Raw genomic sequence first — 24,627 nt, 5'->3', positions numbered from 1 at the left:
ATTAAAAACGAAGAGAATTTAAGTAGTCATTCTGAACATCCAAAAGTTACCATCCAAAGAATTTTAAAATTTGTATAATTTAAGATAAACACCTGTATTAAGCAACCGCTAAAAATACATTGTATATTCTATTTTTTATTTTTTAAGTTTAAAAATAATTAAATTTTCAAAACATAACCTATTTACAATTTCTTCTTTAATAACACGTGACCTTGTGGCCGAAGTTAGGGTTACATCTTTTTTTCTTACATTACTACTCTTCACCTTCACGCTCAATACCAAAACCCTCTTCAATTTTTTCATCCTTTTTTCTCCCTCTCTCGAAAGCTCATGAACCAGTAGCACTGAAACTATATTTCATCTTTATTATTTTCAAAATCAAGGTATTCTACTCCTTCTTCCTTCTCTCTTCAATCTTAGCGTTTCCTTTACACTTATAATAATTATTAGGGTTTCGTTTCTTAAACTTGTTCTCTTTTTGTGAACCAGCGTTCCCAAAATGGCGCATCTCGGAGGCGGCGCTGAAGCGCACGCACGGTTCAAGCAGTACGAGTACAGAGCCAACTCCAGTTTAGTTCTAACCACCGATTCTCGTCCACGTGACACGCACGAGCCTACCGGAGAACCAGAGTCACTGTACGGAAGAATCGATCCGAAAAACTTCGGTGACCGTGTTTCCCACGACCGTCCACCGGACCTCAGCGAGAAACTCAATGCGGCGAAGAAAAAGAAGAAGGAAAGAGAGAGGGATCCGATTGATTCGGTTTCTTCTCGTCGGAGCAAGCGCCGCCGTCTTCAGGAGGAGAGTGTGCTTACTGCCACGGACGACGGTGTTTATCAGCCGAAGACTAAGGAAACCCGTGCTGCTTATGAAGCTATGCTTAGTGTTATCCAGCAGCAACTTGGTGGTCAGCCGCTTAGTATTGTTAGCGGTGCGGCGGATGAGATTCTCGCGGTTTTGAAGAATGATACTCTTAAGAATCTAGATAAGAAGAAGGATATTGAGAAGCTTCTTAATCCTATACCTAGTAGTGTGTTTGATCAGCTTGTTTCGATTGGGAAGTTGATTACTGATTTCCAGGAGGCTGGAGATGCGGTTAATGGGTCGGGTGGTGGTGATTTGGATGGTGGTCTTGATGATGATGTGGGTGTTGCGGTGGAGTTTGAAGAGAATGAAGATGATGAGGATGATGAGAGTGATCTTGATGTGGTGCAGGAGGAAGAAGAGGATGATGATGATCTTGCTGAGGCTAGTGGTTCTGGTGGTATGCAAATGGGGGGTGGTATTGATGATGAAGATATGGAGGAAGCTAATGAAGGGATGAATTTGAATGTGCAGGATATTGATGCTTATTGGCTACAGAGGAAGATTTCTCATGCTTTTGAACAGCTGATTGATCCGCAACAGTGTCAGAAGCTTGCTGGGGAAGTGTTGGATATTTTGGCTGAGCCTGATGATAGGGAAGTGGAGAACAAGCTGTTGTTTCACCTAGAGTTTGATAAGTTTAGCCTCATTAAGTTTTTGCTGAGGAACAGGCTGAAAATTGTGTGGTGTACTCGTTTGGCGAGGGCACAAGATAAGGAAGAGAGGGAAAAGATTGAAGAAGAGATGAAGGAATCTGATTTGTTGCAGCCAATTTTGGAGCAGTTGCATGCTACTAGGGCATCTGCTAAGGAGAGACAAAAGAACTTGGAGAAGAGTATAAGGGAAGAGGCTAGAAGGTTGAAAGATGATAGTGTTGGAGATGGAGACAAGGAGAGAGATAGGGATAGGGAGAGAAGCAGGAGGGGTGTTGGTGATAGAGATGGGGAGAGTGGTTGGTTGAAGGGTCAACGCCAAATGCTTGATTTGGATAACCTAACTTTTGCACAAGGTGGTCTTTTCATGGCAAAGAAAAAATGTGACCTTCCTGATGGGTCTTATAGGCATCTTAGCAAAGGTTATGAAGAAATTCATGTCCCTGCATTGAAGGCTAAGCCCCTCGATCCTAATGAGAAGCTGTTAAAGATTTCTGCTATGCCTGATTGGGCACAACCAGCCTTCAAAGGAATGACACAGTTAAATAGAGTTCAGAGCAAAGTCTATGAAACTGCTCTCTTTAAGCCTGATAATCTTTTGCTTTGTGCCCCAACTGGTGCAGGAAAAACCAATGTTGCTGTTCTAACTATCCTTCAGCAGATTGCACGACATAGGAATCCAGATGATGGTTCTATTGACCACAATGCTTATAAAATTGTTTATGTTGCACCAATGAAAGCTCTTGTGGCCGAGGTTGTTGGGAATTTGTCTAACCGGTTGCAGGATTATAATGTTAAGGTCAGAGAGCTCAGTGGAGATCAGTCGCTAACAAGGCAGCAGATAGAAGAGACTCAAATCATTGTGACAACTCCTGAGAAGTGGGATATTATCACACGGAAGTCGGGAGATCGAACTTACACACAGCTTGTGAAGCTCCTCATCATTGATGAGATTCATCTCCTTCATGATAACAGAGGGCCTGTTATTGAAAGTATTGTTGCTAGAACAGTTAGGCAGATTGAAACAACAAAGGATTATATTCGTTTGGTGGGATTGTCGGCTACTCTCCCTAATTATGAAGACGTGGCACTATTCTTGCGTGTTGATCTGAACAAGGGGTTGTTTTATTTCGATAACAGTTATAGACCTGTTCCTCTTTCTCAGCAGTATGTTGGAATCACAGTAAAGAAACCCCTTCAGAGATTCCAGTTGATGAACGATATCTGTTATGAAAAAGTTATGGGTGTAGCTGGAAAGCATCAGGTTCTTATCTTTGTACATTCAAGAAAAGAAACTGCTAAAACTGCTAGAGCCATTAGAGACGCCGCACTTGCAAATGATACTCTTGGTAGGTTCCTTAAAGAAGACAGTGCAAGTCGCGAAATCCTTCATACCCACACTGATCTTGTGAAGAGCAGTGACCTTAAAGACCTTCTGCCGTATGGTTTTGCTATTCATCATGCTGGTATGACAAGGACAGATCGTCAACTTGTTGAGGATCTGTTTGCTGATGGACATGCACAAGTTTTGGTATCCACTGCTACCCTTGCCTGGGGTGTGAATCTTCCTGCCCATACAGTGATAATTAAAGGGACACAGATTTACAATCCTGAAAAAGGGGCCTGGACTGAATTGAGTCCTCTAGATGTTATGCAGATGTTGGGTCGTGCTGGAAGGCCTCAATACGACTCTTATGGTGAGGGAATAATTGTTACTGGCCACAGTGAGTTGCAGTATTACCTCTCTCTCATGAACCAGCAACTTCCTATTGAGAGCCAGTTTATTTCCAAGCTGGCCGATCAGCTGAATGCAGAAATAGTTCTCGGTACAGTTCAAAATGCGAAGGAAGCTTGTCACTGGATTGGATACACTTACTTGTATGTCCGTATGTTGAGGAATCCCACTCTTTATGGTTTAGCACCAGACGTCCTAACCAGAGATATAACATTGGAGGAAAGGAGGGCTGATTTGGTAAGTATCTCAATTCTCTAATTTCTCTATTGGTTTTTATTACCTGAACTAAACCAATTCCCGAGTCATTATTCGGCTGTTTACTTGGTTCCTTGCTGTTAATGATTGTTGTTGTGATTGCTTTGACTTATATAGTAGATTTGCTTGAGAAGGGAACCAGATATTATGACTTCGAGGGTTACCTGCTTTGGTTTTTGCTTTATTTAGGTTCCTTTTTGGTAGTGTCTGTTCTTGTCATTGGTATAACTTACTTATAATTGCATGAACAAAGAACCAAATCACTGTGGACTCTAGTAAGACATAGGCTCTTTAACTTTTTTGATGTTTGATTCTTCTCCTTTAAATATTTATCACACAGGCTCTTTAACTTTTTTTGAAGTTTGATTTTTCTCCTCTGAACTAAACCAATTCCCTTGTTAATATTATTGGTTTTTTTACTAGGTTCTTTTCTGTTAGTGATTGTTGTTGTCATCGGTTTGATTTGTAGAGTTGCATGAGAAGGGAACCAGCCCTTAGCTTTGGAATTGAGACTTGCCCAATTTAGTTTTGTAATTGAGACTTACCCACTTTAGTTTTGGCTTTGAGACTTGCCCTCTTTAGTTTTGGTTTATTTACTAGGTTCCTTTTTGTAGTGTCTGTACTGTTTATCGGTTTAGTTTATGTAGAATTGTATGAAAAGGGAGCCAAATCATCATAGCTAGACATAGGCTCTTTTAACTTATTTATGTTTGATTTTTCTTCTTTAAATATTTAAGACGCAGGCTTGTTAACTTTTTCTTGCATAGTGTCATTATTTGGTTTATACCAAGTTTCTTTCTTTTAGTGACTGTCGTCGTTGTTATCGGTTTGATTTGTGTAGAGTTGCATGAGAAGGGAACATATCTTTATGGCTTTGAGAACCACCTTAGGTTTGGCTTGGAGAATTACTCGCTTTAGTTTTGGTTTATTTACTAGTTTCCTCTTTCGTAGTGTCTGTTCTTGTTGTTGGTATAATTTATGTAGAATTGCATGTAAAGTCAACCAAATCTTTGTGGACTATGGTAAGACATAGTCTGTTTACCTTTTTTTTATGTTCGATTTTTCTCCTTTGAATATTTATTTGATAAATTTCAAATGATATTCAATGCATATTTTTTTTTGGATAGATATAGGTTTTTTCATACTGTCTTGTGTATTATCAGTCTATCATCTAACATTGATTTATTTAAATTTTGCAGATTCATACGGCTGCAACCATCTTGGATAAAAATAATTTGGTGAAGTATGATAGGAAGAGTGGATATTTTCAGGTCACCGATTTGGGTCGAATTGCAAGTTACTACTATATTACTCACGGAACTATATCCACCTACAATGAACATTTGAAGCCTACTATGGGAGACATAGAGCTTTGTCGGTTGTTCTCCCTTAGTGAAGAATTCAAGTATGTAACAGTAAGGCAAGATGAGAAGATGGAGTTGGCAAAGCTTTTAGACCGTGTTCCCATTCCCATCAAGGAAAGTCTGGAAGAGCCAAGTGCCAAAATCAATGTTTTACTGCAAGCATACATTTCTCAATTAAAGCTTGAAGGGCTCTCAATGACATCTGATATGGTTTTTATAACTCAGGTTTGTTTCTTACCTTTGAGAAATTATCGAAAGTGGTATTATATTTCTTTTACGACTCTGTTTCTTTCTTTTGAGAAGTTATTGGAAGTGATACTCTATTTCTTTCAAGACTGTTTCTTACCATTGAGAGTTTATTCAAAGTGATGTTCATCTTATAATTTTTTTAGCTGATTTGTGTATTTTGTTTCTCTCTTTCAGAGTGCTGGACGCCTTTTGCGGGCTCTTTTTGAGATTGTCCTGAAACGTGGCTGGGCTCAACTGGCCGAGAAGGCTTTGAACTTATGCAAGATGGTGACCAAGAGGATGTGGAGTGTCCAAACTCCTCTTCGCCAGTTCACTGGAATTCCAAGTGATATATTAACAAAATTGGAGAAGAAGGATTTGGCTTGGGAAAGGTATTATGACCTATCTTCACAAGAGATAGGTGAACTGATTCGTGCACCGAAGATGGGTAGGACCCTTCATAAATTTATCCATCAATTCCCAAAGCTTAACCTTGCAGCACATGTGCAGCCAATTACTCGCACAGTTTTGGGGGTTGAGCTTACAATAACTCCTGATTTTGCATGGGATGATAGGATACATGGGTATGTTGAGCCGTTCTGGGTGATTGTTGAGGATAATGATGGTGAATATATCCTTCATCACGAGTATTTTTTGTTGAAAAAACAGTATATTGAGGAGGATCACACTTTGAATTTCACTGTGCCGATATACGAGCCTCTTCCTCCTCAATACTTTATCCGTGTTGTTTCTGATAAGTGGCTTGGATCCCAAACTGTTCTGCCTGTTTCTTTCCGGCATCTAATTTTACCTGAAAAATATCCTCCCCCTACTGAACTATTGGATCTTCAACCGCTTCCGGTTACTGCCTTGAGAAATCCATCTTATGAAGCTCTTTATCAGGATTTTAAACATTTCAATCCGGTACAAACACAAGTCTTCACAGTGCTGTATAATTCTGATGACAATGTCTTAGTTGCTGCTCCAACTGGGAGTGGCAAGACTATATGTGCTGAATTTGCCATTTTGAGGAATCATCAAAAGTTACCAGATAGTGTCATGCGTGTTGTTTATGTTGCACCCATTGAAGCTCTAGCCAAAGAACGGTACCGTGATTGGGAGAAGAAATTTGGGGGCGGACTCAAGTTGAAGGTAGTGGAGTTAACTGGAGAAACTGCGACTGATCTGAAACTGCTTGAGAAAGGTCAGGTTATTATTAGTACTCCAGAGAAATGGGATGCTTTATCCCGCCGTTGGAAACAGAGGAAACATGTTCAACAAGTTAGTCTTTTCATCATTGATGAGCTCCACTTAATTGGAGGTCAAGGAGGTCCTATTTTAGAGGTTATTGTTTCTCGGATGAGATATATTGCCAGTCAGGTTGAAAATAAGATTCGTATCGTGGCTTTGTCAACTTCACTTGCAAATGCAAAGGATTTGGGAGAATGGATTGGAGCTACCTCCCATGGCCTTTTCAATTTCCCACCCGGTGTTCGACCTGTGCCATTAGAAATTCACATCCAAGGTGTGGATATTGCTAATTTTGAGGCTAGGATGCAGGCAATGACCAAACCGACTTACACTTCTATTGCTCAACATGCCAAGAATGGGAAACCTGCTATTGTATTTGTACCCACAAGAAAGCATGTTCGACTGACAGCTGTGGATTTGATTACATACTCAGGTGCAGACAGTGGTGAGAAGCCTTTTTTGCTGCGGTCCGTAGAAGAACTTGAGCCTTTTATTAACAAGATTAGTGATGAAATGTTGAAAGTCACTTTACGTGAAGGTGTTGGCTACTTGCACGAGGGCTTAAACAGTCTTGATCATGACATTGTGTCGCAACTATTTGAAGCTGGTTGGATTCAGGTCTGTGTTTTAAGCAGTTCCATGTGCTGGGGAGTGACCTTGTCCGCTCATCTGGTAGTTGTGATGGGCACACAATACTATGATGGGCGAGAGAATGCTCAAACAGATTACCCTGTTACTGATCTGCTGCAAATGATGGGTCATGCCAGCCGGCCTTTGGTGGACAATTCTGGAAAGTGTGTCATCTTATGCCATGCACCACGTAAAGAGTACTACAAGAAGTTTTTGTATGAAGCATTCCCAGTTGAAAGCCATCTTCATCACTTCTTGCATGACAACTTAAATGCTGAAATTGTTGCTGGGATTATTGAAAACAAGCAAGATGCTGTAGATTATCTCACATGGACATTCATGTATAGGAGGCTCACCCAGAATCCTAACTATTACAATTTACAAGGAGTTAGCCACAGACATCTTTCTGACCACCTCTCAGAGATGGTGGAAAATACATTGAGCGATTTAGAAGCAAGCAAGTGTGTTGCTATTGAGGATGATATGGACCTTTCTCCTCTTAACCTTGGAATGATTGCTTCATATTATTACATCAGTTACACAACTATTGAAAGGTTTTCATCATCATTGACTTCAAAAACAAAAATGAAGGGTTTGTTGGAGATTCTGTCATCTGCATCAGAGTATGCTCACCTTCCAATAAGACCCGGGGAAGAAGAGGTGGTTCGTAGGTTAATCAACCACCAAAGGTTTTCCTTTGAAAACCCAAAAGTCACAGATCCACATGTTAAAGCAAATGCTGTGCTGCAGGCGCATTTCTCTAGGCAATTTGTTGGCGGTAATCTATCATTGGACCAGAGGGAGGTGCTGCTTTCTGCAAACAGGCTGCTGCAGGCAATGGTGGATGTAATATCGAGCAATGGTTGGCTGAGCATGGCTCTTCTTGCTATGGAAGTAAGTCAAATGGTGACACAAGGAATGTGGGAGCGAGATTCTATGCTGCTACAGCTTCCACACTTCACAAAGGATTTGGCTAAGAAATGCCAGGAGAACCCAGGGAGGAGTATAGAAACTGTCTTTGATTTATTAGAGATGGAAGATGACGAGAGACGGGAATTGTTGAACATGACTGATTCTCAGCTTTTGGATATTGCCCGATTTTGCAATCGCTTTCCTAATATTGATTTGTCATATGAGATTGTGGACAGTGACAATGTGCGAGCTGGGGATGATGTAACACTTCAGGTCACTCTTGAGCGGGATCTTGAGGGTAAAACAGAAGTAGGACCTGTTGATGCTCCTAGGTATCCGAAAGCCAAAGAAGAAGGATGGTGGCTTGTTGTTGGTGATACCAAAACCAACATGTTGCTTGCAATTAAACGCGTGTCGTTGCAGCGGAAGTTGAAAGCCAAACTGGAGTTTACTGCTCCTGCTGATGCTGGAAAGAAATCCTATGTCCTCTACTTCATGTGCGATTCTTACATGGGTTGTGATCAGGAGTATGGTTTCACCCTTGATGTTAAGGAAGCAGATGGCGGTGAAGATGAATAAAAAAGTAATTTTCGATTTCATTTTTCTTTGGCCAATATCTATCAATATGTTAATTGTTTAGTGCTTTTGGTAGCACATACTGCATTTTAAACAACATTATGCTTGTTGGTTCTGGAGTTAATTTAAATTTTGTCCTTTACAGTTTAATGAAAGCTGCAATTGAGAAGAGGATGATTATACTTCCATGCTGAAGTTTTTGTTTTATTCTGGTAAACACCTTACTTATCCTTAATTAAACAATTAATTAACCAGATTATTGAGAACTAATTAAATGCTTGCCTTTACATTGTGGCAGTTAAGGAACTAATTGCAGCAGGAGTCATAAAGAGGTAGCACTGTAGATTGATTATGGAAAAACTTTAACCTGGGATCACTAATTGCCACATAAGAAATGAAGTGAGTATGTTGATTATTAGAACAAAGGTGATAATTTTCTTGAGAGTTATGAGTGTCATTGAATGACCAATTTGGGATCCTGGAGAACTCTGTCTTCATACATGCTTTTATATGGTTTTGAAGACCTGTTAAACTTAGCTTTGCTTTAGTTTGTACACAGATGTTTATATTGCAGCTTGGTTATCCAACTTTATTTTCCCCATTCGATATATGTCGTACAAGTTGATGGCAAAGCTCTACTGATTTGTGTTTGTATATAATCTGGATAAATTTGAAAATCAGTTGCTGTTATAAAAATGACTTTTTTTTTGGGATTTATAAGGAATTCGTAACTCGGGATCATAGATTCCACCATACAAATAATATTTTTTTACAAGAGCTTTTAATATAATTATTTTTTCTTAAAATTGTACCATGTATTTTTACAGTAGGTATTTAAGATTTTAACCTGATATCATTTTATATTACATTGTTCCCTGAAATATCGTCAGCTATATATATGACTTGATAGAATTATGTAGATTTTGGTAGTTTTTTTTGTCTTCACAGTTTTTTAACACTTTTTTGGACAAGATATTATTTATTTTTCTTAGATAACTCTTATCTTTTATTTTAAATAAATTTTATTCATAATTATATTATTTTTTCGTTAATTCCTTTTTCTATTCATAACTCTCGTTGAAGTATTACTAATTTTATTTAGTAAATTAGACTACGTTGACAAAGAAAAGTAAAGTTTTTTTTTTTTGATAATCAACATTTTATTCAACAATGAGTACTATGGGTACTCAAATCCAAATACAACAAGAAGCCAACAAAATCATCAAAGAAAGTCTACAGGATATTTACACCATTCGTAAAAATTACAATTTAACATGTTTGCTCCAATTTGAAGACACCACCAAGTAAACATCTTTATTTTGAAAACAATGCCTTCCACATCATCTTCCTCATTGTTAAAGATTTTGCCATTTCTAAACTTCCATATGCACCATGTTGTTGCCAACTAAACAACCCCCTCCATTCTTCTTGACACTTTTCCTTTTAAGCAATTCAGAAAATGCAAATAACAATCACGGCATGTTTGATTGTTATAAGATCTTCTAGCCATACTTAACCAATCAAACATTAGTTGTCAAACTCGTTGCACAATCCTGCAGTTCCACATAATGTGGTCAGCATCCTCCGACAATTCGTTACATAAAACACACAACTTGTCAATCTCATTAGTAATTATTCCTCCTTGCAAGTTGACTTCGAGTTGGTAGTCGATCATGTAACAACCAAACAAACAACTTAACCTTTTGAGGCACTTTAGCCTTCCAAACCTTCTTCAATGCTTCAACCATTGTCGCGGTCATCCAACTCTCCTGCTGTCCCTGCACCAATCTGTCATAATAAAATTTCACAGAATAACAGTTTCCCTCTCCAAATGGCCACACCAAAACATCGTCTTTGAATCGGATCAGTTGCACTTCTAGCAGTAGTTCGGCCAAATACCTCACTTGTGCCATTAAACCTGGATTATTCACATCCAAGTTCCACTCGATCTTCCAATGCCATCAATTGTCCATCCAATATCCATTATTTGCAACGGAAGAACACCTGCAAGACACTACAACATGCATATTTGGGAAAAGGTTTGATAATGTTGAATTGCCAATCCATTTTGAATTCCAAAATGGAATCAACGAACCATCGTCAAGCCTTCATGATGCAGTATGAATAAATCCAATACTAGAATCATACCCCTTAAGTGACATTAGATCTCACCACCAAAGAGATTTTTTTTCCTTTGATCTTACTTCAACCTCGTTCCAAATGCAATAACCCAAGTCACCATAACGTTGCCTCATCAGATTCGCCCATATTGCATTACGGTCAACACATAATCTCCAAAGCCATTTGCATAACAAAGCATGATTGAAAGAAGTCACATCTTTGATTCCCAATCCACCTTCTTCTTTTGGTCGACACACAAATTTCCAATTCAGCCACGATATGCCACATTTATTAACCGAACCGTTCCATAGAAAATTCCTTTGGATACAAGTAATCTTGTGAATTATCTGTAGCGATACTTTAAAAAATGAGAAATAATAGACATGTAAATTTGACAGAACAGAAGACAAAATATAAAATATAAAATTTTCGTTGTCACGAACATTCTCCTTATGAGGCGAGTCTTTCACGTGTTTTTGATTCTTCTTGATTAATTCTCTTTTTCACGAGTCATTTGACGTGAGCTTTCTTTACACCTATAATGTTATATGTTGTCGGCCAATCACTTTCATGATGTATGATTTGTGACGTTTCACATCTTATAGACCCTTCTGCCTCATTCCTTCTCAATGACCGAAAGCGTTGAAAGGTGATACTTCTTTATATTCGAGACTTCTTTATCCATAAACATGACTTCTGATGGTTGTGCGTGCTAACTTGCAAAAGTTAAGGTGGAACCCAAATTTTGGTTACCGTTGTGATGCTTAATATTTGAGGCATGGATAATATTTTATCAGGTTTCACAATGGGCACCAATATTTCCAGACAAATATTTTAGGTGGATCACTTGAGCAAGTGATGTGCTAGTGCGGTGCTTCAATCTTTTCGCATTCTAAAAATAGTTTTTTTTAAAGATCGTGTTTCTGTAACTTAAGTAGTTTTTTTTTTAAAGTTAATATAGTGCGGCCATTAGCAAGTTCTTTAGCAATCTAAAATAAAAAGGGGGTTGTTCTTCCCATCCTTAGTGGTGAAGAGCCACCTTTTAAAAACCCAAAATTTCTCTTCATAAATTTAGAAGTATACTTCCGTACGCATTCTATATACACCACATTCCTTCGTAAGTGAGTCACATCCTCATTTTGCCATAAATTATATTAAGATACATCTCCATAATACTTACAGAGGTATACTTTTGTAATAAACCTTAGACAGTAAGGTTTGACATTATTTAAGAAATACACATATGTAATAAGTATACCGATGTAATAAACTGTTAGTAAACCCAATATTAAGCCCAAGAGAAAGATTAAAATGCCTAAATGACATATGGACTATTATCAATATTATGAGGTGCAAACAAAAATAATTTTTCTTTTATTATTTTATATTTTTGTTGCCTTTTCAAAAGTGCCCCGTGGGCCGTGGCCTATTGTATAATTTCTCATAAATACTCATCAAACAACATCAAAGAGTCTGAAAAGTCAGAAACCATTCAAAAGAAATCGAGTAAAATGACTTAATTTACACATTTAAATCATATAAGGGCATTACCATAAGATAGTCCAATTCGCTAGCTTTTCAACGTTTCAAACTGCGCCTCAATCAGAGTCATGTAACTCAAGTTATGATGGAAACAATATTCGAACAAAATCAGTCTCTTAATTCGAATCATGTTATTTTCCTAATTCAAATCAAACCAGTAATAAGTGTTTTTCTGTTAAAATTTGACTTCTAATTCAAATCATGTTGAAATTTTGTTTCGAATCAAACTGGGAAGAAGCATTTTCTGCTAAAATTTGATCTCTCATTCAAATCGTGTTGAAATTTCGATTGGAATTAAACTTGGCTGCAGCATTTTCAACATTGTATCACCTCTAAATTTTCATCTTTTGAGTCCCAAACAACTACACACACAAAACAATCATCATACACGATTCATATAACATTTAACTCATCAAAACATATAGATTCAACACATATATAATTGATTCATCATAAATTTATTATCATGTTTATCAATTCAAAACAAACATTCATGAACATCAAAAATCAGAATTATGCACGCAAATCCATACGAAATTCAGCGATCAACAGAGCACAGAAACATATTTACATCACAACAATCAAGTGAGGTTTTGAACAAACCATATCAAGATTCAAATCCTTCAACAATGACAGAAAGGAAAAAGGAAACATGATAAGGAATCTACTCTATCCTCCATGCTTGAACACTCATATCATGAATAGTTCCCCCTTATCTCAAATTCGCGAAAAAACTTTGAATCTACAGCTATGGGGTCTCATCTTATACTCTTGCTCTGCTAAGGTTTTTCTCTTACTTTGCTGACAACTTATTTTCACTAAATAACTCTACATTCTATTTCCCTTATCTATTTAAATAAAAATCCTATTTTTTTATTAATTTCAATAGTCTCAACTCTTAATAATTCTATTCAACACCTTTATTTTAATTAGTTTTTATTTTCCTCTCCAAAGCATAATTTCTCATTTTCTCTATTATTTTAAATAAATAAAAATTATAATAATTTCTACTAAAAACCCAACCATCCTCAATAATACTAATAGAATATTTTAAGACATTCTAAACTCAATTAATAATAAAATAATCAAAATTTGGGTAATACAACTCTCACCCACTTAAAGAATTTTTCGCCCTCGAAAGTTACCTGAAGGAAACAACTATGGATAAGACTTCCTCATCTGACTCTCCTACTCCCACATCACGCTTCCCCGGCAGGTCCTCCGCACACCACCATAACCAAAGCGATATATTCACCTCTCAAGTGTTTCCCTTCTCGATCCTCAATCCACAAGGGTGATGCCTCCACAATCAAATTATCTCTCACTTGCACATCATCCAATTGGATCACTTGAGACAAATCATGAATATACTTCCGAAGTTGAGACACTTGGAAGACACTATGAAGGTTTGAAAGAGATGGTGGTAAAACAACTCGATAGGAAACTTCACCGACTCTCTGAAGGATCTGATATGGACCAAAAAACGAGATGTGAGCTTTCGAGGCTATAACACACGACTAATAATATTCACCAGAGTGACTCTTTAGAACACATGATCTCCCCCTTGAAATTCTAGAGCTTTCATTCGCTTATCATGATAACTCTTATGTGTGCTCTGTGATGCCTTCATCTTTTCCTAAATCATCTTAACCTTCTCAGCAGTTTGCTGAACATTCTATGGTCCAAACACAACACTTTTCAACTGATTCTTACCAACATAAAGGGGTCCAACATATTCTATCATACAAAGCTTCAAAATGTGTCATTCCAATACTAGAATGGAAACTGTTGTTATAGGTAAACTCGATCAATGGCACTTAAATGTCCAATTACCTCTTTTCTCTAAAACACAAGCTCTCAACGAATCTTCCAAAGACTGGATAGTCTTTTCTGTTTGACCTCCCGTCTGCGGATGGTAAGCAGAACTCAACCTCCACTTGGTTCCCAAGGCTGCTTGCAAACTCTCCCAAAATCTTGGCGTGAACCTCAGTTCTCTATCTGAAGTAATCGTCGAAGAAATTCCCTTCAGCTTCACAATCTCACCGATGTATATCTCTGCTAGCTTCTACAACAAGTAACCGATCTTTATCAGAACAAAATAAGCCGACTTAGTCAGTCTATCTGCAACAACCTAGATCAAATCACTTCCTTTCACGGTCTTTGGCAAAACCACTACAAAATTCTAGGAGATACCATCCATCCCACTTCCACTTAGGAATACTCAAAGGTTACATCAATCCAGACGACTTTTGAATCTAAATGCAAAAATCTTAAACGACACCCATTTTAAAACGAATAGAGTATATTATAGGAACATTTTTCAATTTTTTTCAAGAATGTGTGAGTAAAAGTGCAATAAACAATTCTAAAATAAATACTTAAAGGTGTGTTTAAAGGTGTGTTTGTTTCAAGATTTACAATTATATTCAAATGATATTCTCAAAATTATTATTTCCAAGAATATTATTCCTATTTTGTGTTTGATAGTGAGAAATTATAGTTGATTGAACTTATTCTCATATAAATGTTATATTCTTACACCCTTTAAATTTTGAAATTAAAAATATATATATATATATATATATATATATATATATATATATATATATATATATATATATATATATATATATATATATATATATATATATATATATATATATATATATATATATATATATATATATATATATATATATATATATATATATATAATATATATATATATATATATATATATATATATATATATATATATATATATATATATAAGGGTTAAATTTAGGATGAACCATCAAATAAGTGATTCACGGGTAAAACACTTTTATATACCATTAGATATATTTAAAGAGTCTAGATCAGTTATGAAAAAATTGGGAACATGTATACCATTCCTTACACAATCCCTTACCCCACCACTTTCTCTCTCCTCTTATCATCTTTTTCACTTCCCAAAATAAACCTCTCTTGTTTTTTCAAAGTTTCTCTCTTATTTTTAAATTTGTTGAATCAGATTTCTATCTTTAATTCTTTAACTTAGAAGTTGTAAGAATATGGCATCATGATATGGAGATGTTGCCATTATTTTTTATAACAACCTTTAATTACTTTAAAAATTAACACAACTGGAACGTTTAACATGAGCGTATTAGAAAAAGTGAATCAATAATAATTGCTCATGTAATATATGTAATAAATTGTAGATGTGAGTGTAGAATAATTAATAGAGAAGGATAAGTTAACAGAGGTATTGTCTGAGGAAAGATAAAAAGAGACAATCATGACCGTAGTAGAGAGAGATGATATATCGGGGATGAGAGAAATAATATGATCCAAGATACCAAAATTTAGTGCAATAATGACTATTGAAATACCTTGGACTTTATTTAATCTAATGGTAATAATTAGTGGTACACATGTGAGTGAGGGATTTAGTTGCACCCTCACCTTAGAAGTAACCATAAATAAGAATCTTAAAAATAAAAAAAAATTCTTTGAAATCATTTTGTAAATTGGGACATTTTGGTGTTACGGTTACCCGCTTTAAATTTGGTTTGACTGGAAATATTTTTCACTTTCACTATAGTTGGTTTGGTTAACAACAAATTCAGAATCAATGTCGAAATTCTAGTACAAGAGATGATCAGTGCCTTGTTGGAATGACCGGGCGTGCGCTGTTCGATGTAAACAAATTGAACGCTGTGCTTGAACTCGAACCATTTTTACTGTCACTGGCAAAGAAACCAAACCCCATAACGCTAACTCAATGCCATCAAATCCATGCAAAACTCATAATCACGCAATGCATTTCACAAACCCATTTAGCCAACACCCTTTTGAGTTTCTACTCAAAATCTTCCAACTTTCACCATGCCCACCAACTGTTCAACAAAATGCCTCACAGAAATGTTATCACTTGGACAACCTTAATTTCCTCGCATCTCAAATATGGGTCTGTCCCAAAAGCCTTGGAGATGTTCAATCAAATGCGTGGGTCGGATGAGAGACCCAACGAGTACACTTTTTCTGTTCTGCTTCGGGCTTGTGATAACCGTGATTTTTGGAGTGTGGGTTTGCAGATTCATGGCTTGCTTGTTCGGTATGGTCTTGATAGAGACAAATTTGCTGGGAGCTCTCTTGTGTATATGTACTTCAAAGGAGGAAATGATTTAATGGACACGTTGAATGTTTTTAATGGATTGTTGGAGAGAGATGTTGTTGCTTGGAATGTTATGATTTCTGGGTTTGCTCAAGTGGGTGACTTTCGCATGGTGCAATGGTTATTTTCTGATATGAGGGAAGTACACGGGTTGAAACCTGATAATAGTACCTTTGTTAGTTTACTCAAGTGTTGTTCTTTGTTGCAAGAAGTAAAGCAAATCCATGGGCTCATGTACAAATTTGGTGCTGAAAATGATGTGGTGGTTGAGAGTGTGATGGTTGATTTGTATGCCAAATGTGGGGATGTGAGTTCTTGCAGGAGGATTTTTGATTCCATGGAGGAGAAGGATAATTTTGTGTGGAGTTCAATGATTTCAGGATATACCATGAATAGTAGAGGAGAGGAAGCTGTGCGTTTTTTCAAGAATATGTGTAGACAAAGGGTGAAACTTGATCAACATGTGTTATCTAGTACTTTGAAAGCCTGTGTTGAAATAGAGGACTTGAACACTGGTGTTCAAGTGCATGGCCTAATGATAAAAAACGGGCATCAAAATGATTGTTTTGTGGCAAGTGTGTTGCTGACTCTCTATGCCGGTTTTGGTGAACTAGGGGATGTGGAAAAGTTGTTTAGAAGGATTGATGATAAAGATATTGTAGCGTGGAACTCTATGATCTTGGCTCGAGCTCGGCTGGGTCATGGATCTAGTCATTCTATGCAACTATTGCAAGAGCTTCGTCGAACAACTTTATTGCAAATTGAAAGTGGCACTTTGGTTGCTGTTTTGAAGTCTTGTGAGAATGAATCAGATTTACTTGCAGGTAGACAACTTCATTCACTTATATTTAAATCAAGTTTGTGTCATCATACTTTGGTTGGCAATGCACTAGTTCACATGTACTCTGAGTGTAGGCTAATCGATGATGCATTTAAAGCTTTTGTTGACATTGAATGGAAAGATGATAGTTCATGGAGTTCTATTATTGGAACTTACAAACAGAACGGCATGGAATTAGAAGCTTTAGAGTTATGCAAAGAGATGTTGAATGAAGGAGTCAATTTTACAAGTTATAGCCTTCCACTATGTTTTTCAGCTTGCTCACAACTTTCAGCTATATGTGAGGGTAAACAACTCCATGTTCTAGCTATCAAGTCCGGCTATAACCGCGACGTCTACGTTGGGAGTTCCATTATAGACATGTATGCTAAATGTGGGAACATTGAGGAGTCAGAGAACGTTTTTAGTGAACAATTAGAGCCAAATGAAGTGATTTTCAATGCCATGATATGTGGATATGCACATCACGGAAAAGCAAAAGAAGCCATAGAAGTATTCGGTAAGTTGGAGAAGAATGGTGTGGCCCCCAATCATGTAACTTTCTTAACTTTGATGTCAGCTTGTAGCCATGCAGGCTATGTAGAAGAAACTTTGCATTTCTTTACATTGATGTTTGACAAATACAAGATTAAGCCAAAATCTGAGCATTATTCGTCTCTGGTCGATGCCTATGGTCGGGCGGGAAGATTGGAGGAAGCTTACCAGATAGTGCAAAAGGATGGAAGTGAGTCAGCATGGAGAACATTACTTGGTGCTTGTAGGAATCATAATAACACAGAAATTGGAGAAAAATCTGCTATGAAAATGATAGAAATGAATCCTAGTGATCATGCTCCATATATTCTTCTTTCAAACATTTACAATGGAGAGGGAAAATGGGAAGAAGCTGTTAAATGTAGGGAGAAAATGGCAAAGATTCATGTGAAGAAAGATCCAGGAAGTAGTTGGTTGGCTTGAGGAGCACCAAGACTCAAGGGGGAATGTGTTCTTTATTACCGTTTTTGGAGGGCATTAAAGCAAAATTTCTGATCTTATATCATTTGTTTATAAACTTTGGATGTTATGGCTCTGTTCACAAGTTCACAACATTCTTGTGAGTGTCTCATAAAAGATGCAATAGAATACAATGGCTATAGATGTAAATTCATATTGTTGCATTTGGCAGATACTTTTTTCCAAGAATGACCATGCACAGTATGCATGAATGCTGCTCCGAAATGATTCATGAATGCAGACTTGTATTTTGTTGCTAACACCAACATAAATCTGTTATGGCCTTATACATAACCTTTGTTTCAAGAAAATAACATGGACACAGGCATGGCCATTCTAAATTTCATTTCCAAACCTTGCTTTCAAGAATAGAATTATACCAGTTGTGTTACATTTTGCTTAATAATTTGTAATCGTTGCAAAATGTTTTGGAAGCCATATATGCATGTTCGAAAACAACAATTCATTTACCACTTTGTTAATCGATAGTTTGTTTCATATAGCAATGATCCTAGTATGACATGACAAATGTCTGGTACATCAGATGAGCTATCTCAAGAAAAACCTTCCCAAAATTCATTAACTTATATATTACAAAGCATATATCAAGTATGAATTCTAAAATATTTACTATAGTACTTCAGGTTGCTGTTGAATAAAAGACTACAGATATACAAATTATGAACACCTGAACAATGAAACATGAGAGTTTCAGTAGCAATCAGCTGTAAAGAAGTCTCTCCCTACAAGACCATAATTAATTTTAAACAAAAAAACTAAATTAGAGAAACTGTGATATTTTTCAATCTAAAGAAGACTTAATGTAAGACATTTTGGCCATTAATTAAAACTACAATTAGAGCATTCATGTTCCATAACCACGCCCTTCCAAAGTAATAAATCATATAGAAGGCCCATTTCATCAAGGAGTATTCTGCTTCAAAAGAAGAACAAATCCAATCAAAGAAGAGAATATGGAAGGCCATTCAGAATATCAGCTGTAAAATCATATCAATCATGATAAGCTCAAAGTTAGACCCAGGTTATTGAAACGGTAACACCAAAGAAGCTGCTTTGTTTTGTTTCAAAATCTGCAAAAATTGAGAGTTATCAGGAACATTTTTTGTATAGATAATCCCAATGCGAGAGTCACAGTAGAAACCATTATACTACTCCCACGCCGGCTAAGTGTATTCCCTGCAACATTAATAGGTGACATTGCAGAAAAGGGAAAAAAATAGCATTACGAAAAACTAAGAACTCATGTGAGACAATATCATATAGAAGGGGTGGCATAAGGGCCTTAAATATCAGCATGTTACAAATCAAATATATAGAACTATACAGCTACTTGGTTTCTTTTGTTTCTCAATGCATTTCCAATGGCTCAGATCACAACATTCTTATCCTACAATTTTGCCAAGTGACTCATGAAATAAGCAACGGGCTACAATAACTATCAACTATCTTCCTGCTGTGTATTGGTCAGATCAACTAACCAGGGTCTGAGTGCATATTATATTGAGTTCGCCAAAATCACGGTAGAAGCATGGGGATGATGGCAAAATCATGGTGATATTGATTGCCTAAAGGAGCACAATCCGGTGATGTTTGAGTTAGTGATATATGAAAAGATGTCACAGTCACGGAGATGCCACCCCTTTCATTATAGGACTAAGGATCTGAACTACAGATGATCAGAAAAATATATATTTATATATACACAACGCCTCCACCAGAATGTTTAATTTGAATAAACAATTCCATATGGCAACTCTGAGTAAACAATAAATCCAACCAAAGCAGAATTCTTCTGAGGTGAAAAAAGTTGTTTAATTTTAAGGAAAAATTCCATATGGCAACTTAAAATTGATTAAATAAATGAATTAGCTTCTACTAACTACCCTTAATATAAAAAAGAAGTTTAGAAACATATTTACAATTTCAGCTATAAAATCGTACCAATCATGAAAAGATGGGCCCTGCGTGTTGAAATGGTAACAAAATCTGTAGAGATTAAGAGACTTATCAGAAGCGTTTTTTTAATATAAATCCCAAACTGAGAGTTACAACAAAAGAGTTATATTGCTCCCACACCGTTCACGCGCAGCGAATCTTAGTTGTTCATATATGTCCGTCTAAGCACAGATTGACACGACCTTACTTGAACAGGATCTGTTCTATAGGATCGTACTACTGTGTCCTTGATTTCAAAGGAGACCAGAACATAAGTCTGGTGGATGAATCATGACCTTGTGTAATCAGAGCGTGATTAACGGCCAGGATGATCCGCACAGACTCAAATCTTTTTTCTTTTTTTTCGCTTATTTTAGAAAAGCTGCTTTTTTGAGAAAGAAGTGACATTTTATGGTTTACCTTGTTCTTGCTTCCTCCCTCTCACAAAGATAACTTGCTTCCTTCTTCAAGCTTGACAAGTTTGAAGATCCAACCTCCACAATGCAGAACCAATTTTACAGACAAAACGTTTTACCATTTGCTAATAAAGTGATTTTTTTTTTTTAAAAGTGCTTTTGTTTCTTCTCTTTTTACCGTTTGCTACTAAAGTGCTTTTACCAGGTAACTACTTTGAAAATGGTAATGAGCTTCAAAATTGCGACAAGTTTTGATTGAACATAAGATTTTTTTACTACTATGCCACTAATATGTAAACAAAGTACTAATATCCCACAACTTTAAAAAAAATTTCCAATATGCCTCATTTTCTGAAGGGTTCGTCTAACTATTAGACTATTTATAATGGAGGTGTTGAATTTTTTTTTCAATAGTTGAATTGGTACAATCGTGTGTTGAATTATATGTTGAAAGTGATGTGGATTATTTAGTGTTGAAAATATTCAACATGTTGAATGACAAATTAGTGGGAGCCACATAATATTTTTGGCAAATTATTATTGGTTGTTGTGAGTGTTTATATTTTTATTTCATGATAATTATTTAATGTCATTTATTTTATAGTAAATAAATTTTTTATTTATTTTTATTTTCACCAAAATTCATCATTTTTTTTTTGTCTATAAATAGAGACTTGATTCATTTGATTTGGACACACCAAAAAATTCCACTTTTTTCATAATTTTTCATAATTTCAATTGATAATAATATTAATATATAATTAATAATATTAAAATTCATCATTTTTCATAATTTCAATTGATAATAATATTAAATATATAATTAATTTTAATATATAATCATAAAACAAAAATATAAAAGAAAATAAGAATATGAAATAAAAGTAGTGGGGTAGGGTGTTGAATTTTATTAAACAAAACTATTGTAGTGAGTAAAAGTTGAATGTGTGTTGAATTATTAGGTGGAAGAGAGAGAAGATGATGTGAAGTATAAAAAGTGAAAAAGTAGGGTGTTGAATTTGGAAACCATTGTAAATAGTCTTAGACGACACAGTGAAACCTTTTTTTCTTCATTTGGAGTTCGGCCAACCCTTGGTCGACTCTGTGAAGAGCTTTTTTTATTTATTTTAAATTAATAAATAATGTTTTTAAATTATAAATATTAGTTATTAATTATTTTAGAGTTAAAATATAGTGCACTGACAGTATAAAATAATTTTACACTTTTATCCAATAAAAACTCATCAATATGTCATGTCATTAATTTTTTTCAGGCTTAAATGTACTTTTGGTCCTCCTATTTTCATATTTTTTAAGTTTGAGTCTCTCCGTTTTAAAATTCAGGTTTTTTGTCCCTAAACTTTAGTTCACTTGGGATTAAGGGTGGCAAAACAGGCCGGGGCCCGCCGGGCCGCCCGCGCACCCGCCAAAAAATGGCGGGTTGGGTTGGGATTTTAGGCTCGCCGTTCGCCAAAGCCCGCCGCCCGCCATACCCGCCCCGCCAAAAAGTCCGCCGCTCGCCAAAGTCCGCTCCTCCTCCAAAACTCACTCTTCTTTTAGTTAATTCTAGTAATTGCAATTTTTGATGGTTTATTTATACATTTATTTATAAATATATGTAATATTTTTTTAGTAAATTTGTTAAAAAATTACTTTTATAAAAAATTGTTTTAAACAATAAGTGAAAAGTTTAATTAAAAGGTAAAAAAAGCCTATTAATCTATTAAAAAATATAAATAAAAATAGGCGGGTAAGCCCGCCGCCCGACAACCCGCCATCTTGGCGGGGCGGGCATGACTTTTATGCCCATTTTAATTGGCCGGCATGCCCGCCCCGCCCGTTTTTTAACGGGCATAAGGCGGGGCGGGCGGCCCGTTTTGCCACCCCTACTTGGGATTTTGTTGGCCCCCCTCCAATTTGGCATAGCTGGGAGTCTTATTAATGATGTGACACCGCAACAGTAGTGCCATGTCAGATTTTACCTAATTTTTAATTAAAATTAATTAATTTTTTATTTTGTAGTTTACTAATGATTTTTTAAATTCCATTTAATGTAATTTTTATTTTGTAATTTAATAATGACTTTTTAAATGGGTGTATTTAAGATAATTTAAATTAATTTAATGTAATTTTTTATTTTGTAATTTAATAATGACTTTTTAAATTGATGTATTTAAGATAATTTAAATTATTGAAAATAAATGACTATACCAAAACCACGTTAGTCCAACATTGAATGGGCTACTATTACTCTAATTCATTTAAATATTTATTCTATTCATGTTTACCATTTATAAATTCTTAAGTATTATGGAAAAAACTCGATGTGGGACTTATTTAGAGTTACTTAGAAAACACATTCTTCATTATAGTCCATCATAAGTTTTTTATCAGGATTTTCTCAAGGACTTTAGTTTGATGCCTTTATTTGTATCTGTATATACTCACATTGGTATTGTAGCTGAATAGCAATAGTTTCATGCCTTTATTCTTGGGTATTATGATGCAGCCTTCGCCCAGCTAGAAACTCATGAACTTCTCCATCACCAAAAGCAATTTACAATAACTTTAATAGGCTTCATATCTGAAACGCATTTACAGAACTCAGACAAAATCCAATTTCACAACAAACTGGTTTTTGAACACCTAACCACATTACATATCATATGGCTTTACAATTCATTAAAGTGCTTTATTTCCATTATCAAAATATTACCCAAAATCTATTTGTTTTCCTCACAACATTACATTACTGCTGAACACAAACCAAGCAATATCATCTTCATATGTGTTGATAATTGTCATAAATTACCCTTCAATTGAAGAAATGTACTTCAAATTAATATCTCACTTGACCATATTTTCCCTGCTAAGAACAATAAGCAGGACTCAATATGACTACACTTTTTACAACCCCGTTATTCAATCAACTAAATGCTTTGAGTTATTACTTACTGATTCTTTGTATTTCATACCAATTACTTTCATTTTAGAGCAAAGGTTCAATATTATTATTGGTGTTGCCTTAGGGTTTTGTTATCTTCACTACGAATTTGTACAACCTGTCATTCATTGCGATTTAAAGCCTGCAAATGTTCTTCTTAATGACACGCTTGTAGCACAAGTGAGTGATTTTGGTTTAGTAAAGTTGGTCTCAAGTGTTGGTGTCTCTCTGAAACAACGTAGCAACTTGAGTTTTTTGTTCATTTCAGGAGAAAAAAATTGGAACAATTTAAAGATGATTCCAAGCTGCAAGTGTTGGTTTTGTTTCAGATTAAGTCCCACGTCGATTTTGTGTTAAATATGAGTAGTGTTTATATATCTGAACAGTAGGATTTAGATTCCAAACATGGGAGCTAGGCTAATAATTAAATGAAGTGGGCTTGCAACAGACTAGCCCAATGTGTTTTATTTAAGTATTTTGGCTAAATAATTTAAAAAATACATAATTAAAATTACTCACTAATTTATAAGTTAATATAAAAATATTGATTAATATATTAATCCAGTCAGTAATGCCACGTAATTAAAAATTATTTTTTATTCTAAATATTAATTGACATGTCAGCAAAAGTGGAGGGGGCCAACAAAATCCCAAGTTAACTAAAGTTTAGGGACCAAAAACCTGGGTTTTAAAACGGAGGGACTAAAACTTAAAAAATATGAAAACAGGAGGACCAAAAGTGCATTTAAGCATTTTTTTTAAATAAAAGAATAGTTTAATTGAATACATGGAGGTGATTGGTTGACATTGTAAAAATATTTTACCGTGTCAGTACAAAACCCATATTTTATTATTATTTTAACTATTAATTGATTTTAATATAATATTTCATCATTATTTTAATAATATAATAATACTTTTTAAAATTAAATTAAATTATTGTTTTATAATTAATTAGTTAATAATATATTTAGTATATAAATTAATTTAATTTAATTTAACATGATTGGTGCTTCAATGACTGATTTGTTAAATAAAAAATATTCTTATTTATAGATAACAAAAAATTACTAAATTATTTAAAAAGGTCTTCATGCGCTCGGTCATCCATCGGCCAAGTATACACATGCACGCATTTTCAACGAATCAGTCATTGAAGCACTGACCATATTAAATTAATTTATTT

General features: G+C 35.5%; 2 protein-coding genes and 1 pseudogene across 2 annotated transcripts; all 3 read left to right on the top strand.

Annotated features, from left to right (window-relative positions):
• Window positions 1–212: 212 nt before the first annotated feature.
• Window positions 213–9,070, top strand: LOC131651965 (DExH-box ATP-dependent RNA helicase DExH12-like). The gene is made up of 6 exons (XM_058921710.1): window positions 213–383; window positions 490–3,490; window positions 4,708–5,097; window positions 5,296–8,476; window positions 8,615–8,681; window positions 8,768–9,070. Exons 2-4 carry the CDS (start codon window positions 500–502, stop codon window positions 8,470–8,472), a joined length of 6,558 nt encoding a protein of 2,185 aa, XP_058777693.1. The 5' UTR covers window positions 213–383; window positions 490–499; the 3' UTR covers window positions 8,473–8,476; window positions 8,615–8,681; window positions 8,768–9,070.
• Window positions 9,071–15,074: 6,004 nt separating this feature from the next.
• Window positions 15,075–18,296, top strand: LOC131651963 (pentatricopeptide repeat-containing protein At3g02330, mitochondrial-like). The gene has a single exon (XM_058921709.1). It carries the CDS (start codon window positions 15,792–15,794, stop codon window positions 18,087–18,089), a length of 2,298 nt encoding a protein of 765 aa, XP_058777692.1. The 5' UTR covers window positions 15,075–15,791; the 3' UTR covers window positions 18,090–18,296.
• Window positions 18,297–20,279: 1,983 nt separating this feature from the next.
• LOC131654518 (small nucleolar RNA U3) lies at window positions 20,280–20,425 on the top strand (annotated as a pseudogene).
• The last annotated feature ends 4,202 nt before the right edge of the window (window positions 20,426–24,627 follow it).

The sequence above is a fragment of the Vicia villosa genome, linkage group LG2 (genome assembly GCF_029867415.1).
Source record: "Vicia villosa cultivar HV-30 ecotype Madison, WI linkage group LG2, Vvil1.0, whole genome shotgun sequence".
Lineage (NCBI taxonomy): Eukaryota > Viridiplantae > Streptophyta > Magnoliopsida > Fabales > Fabaceae > Vicia > Vicia villosa.
Note: the sequence above shows the minus strand (reverse complement) of the source record. Positions and strands in the feature narration are given on the sequence as shown.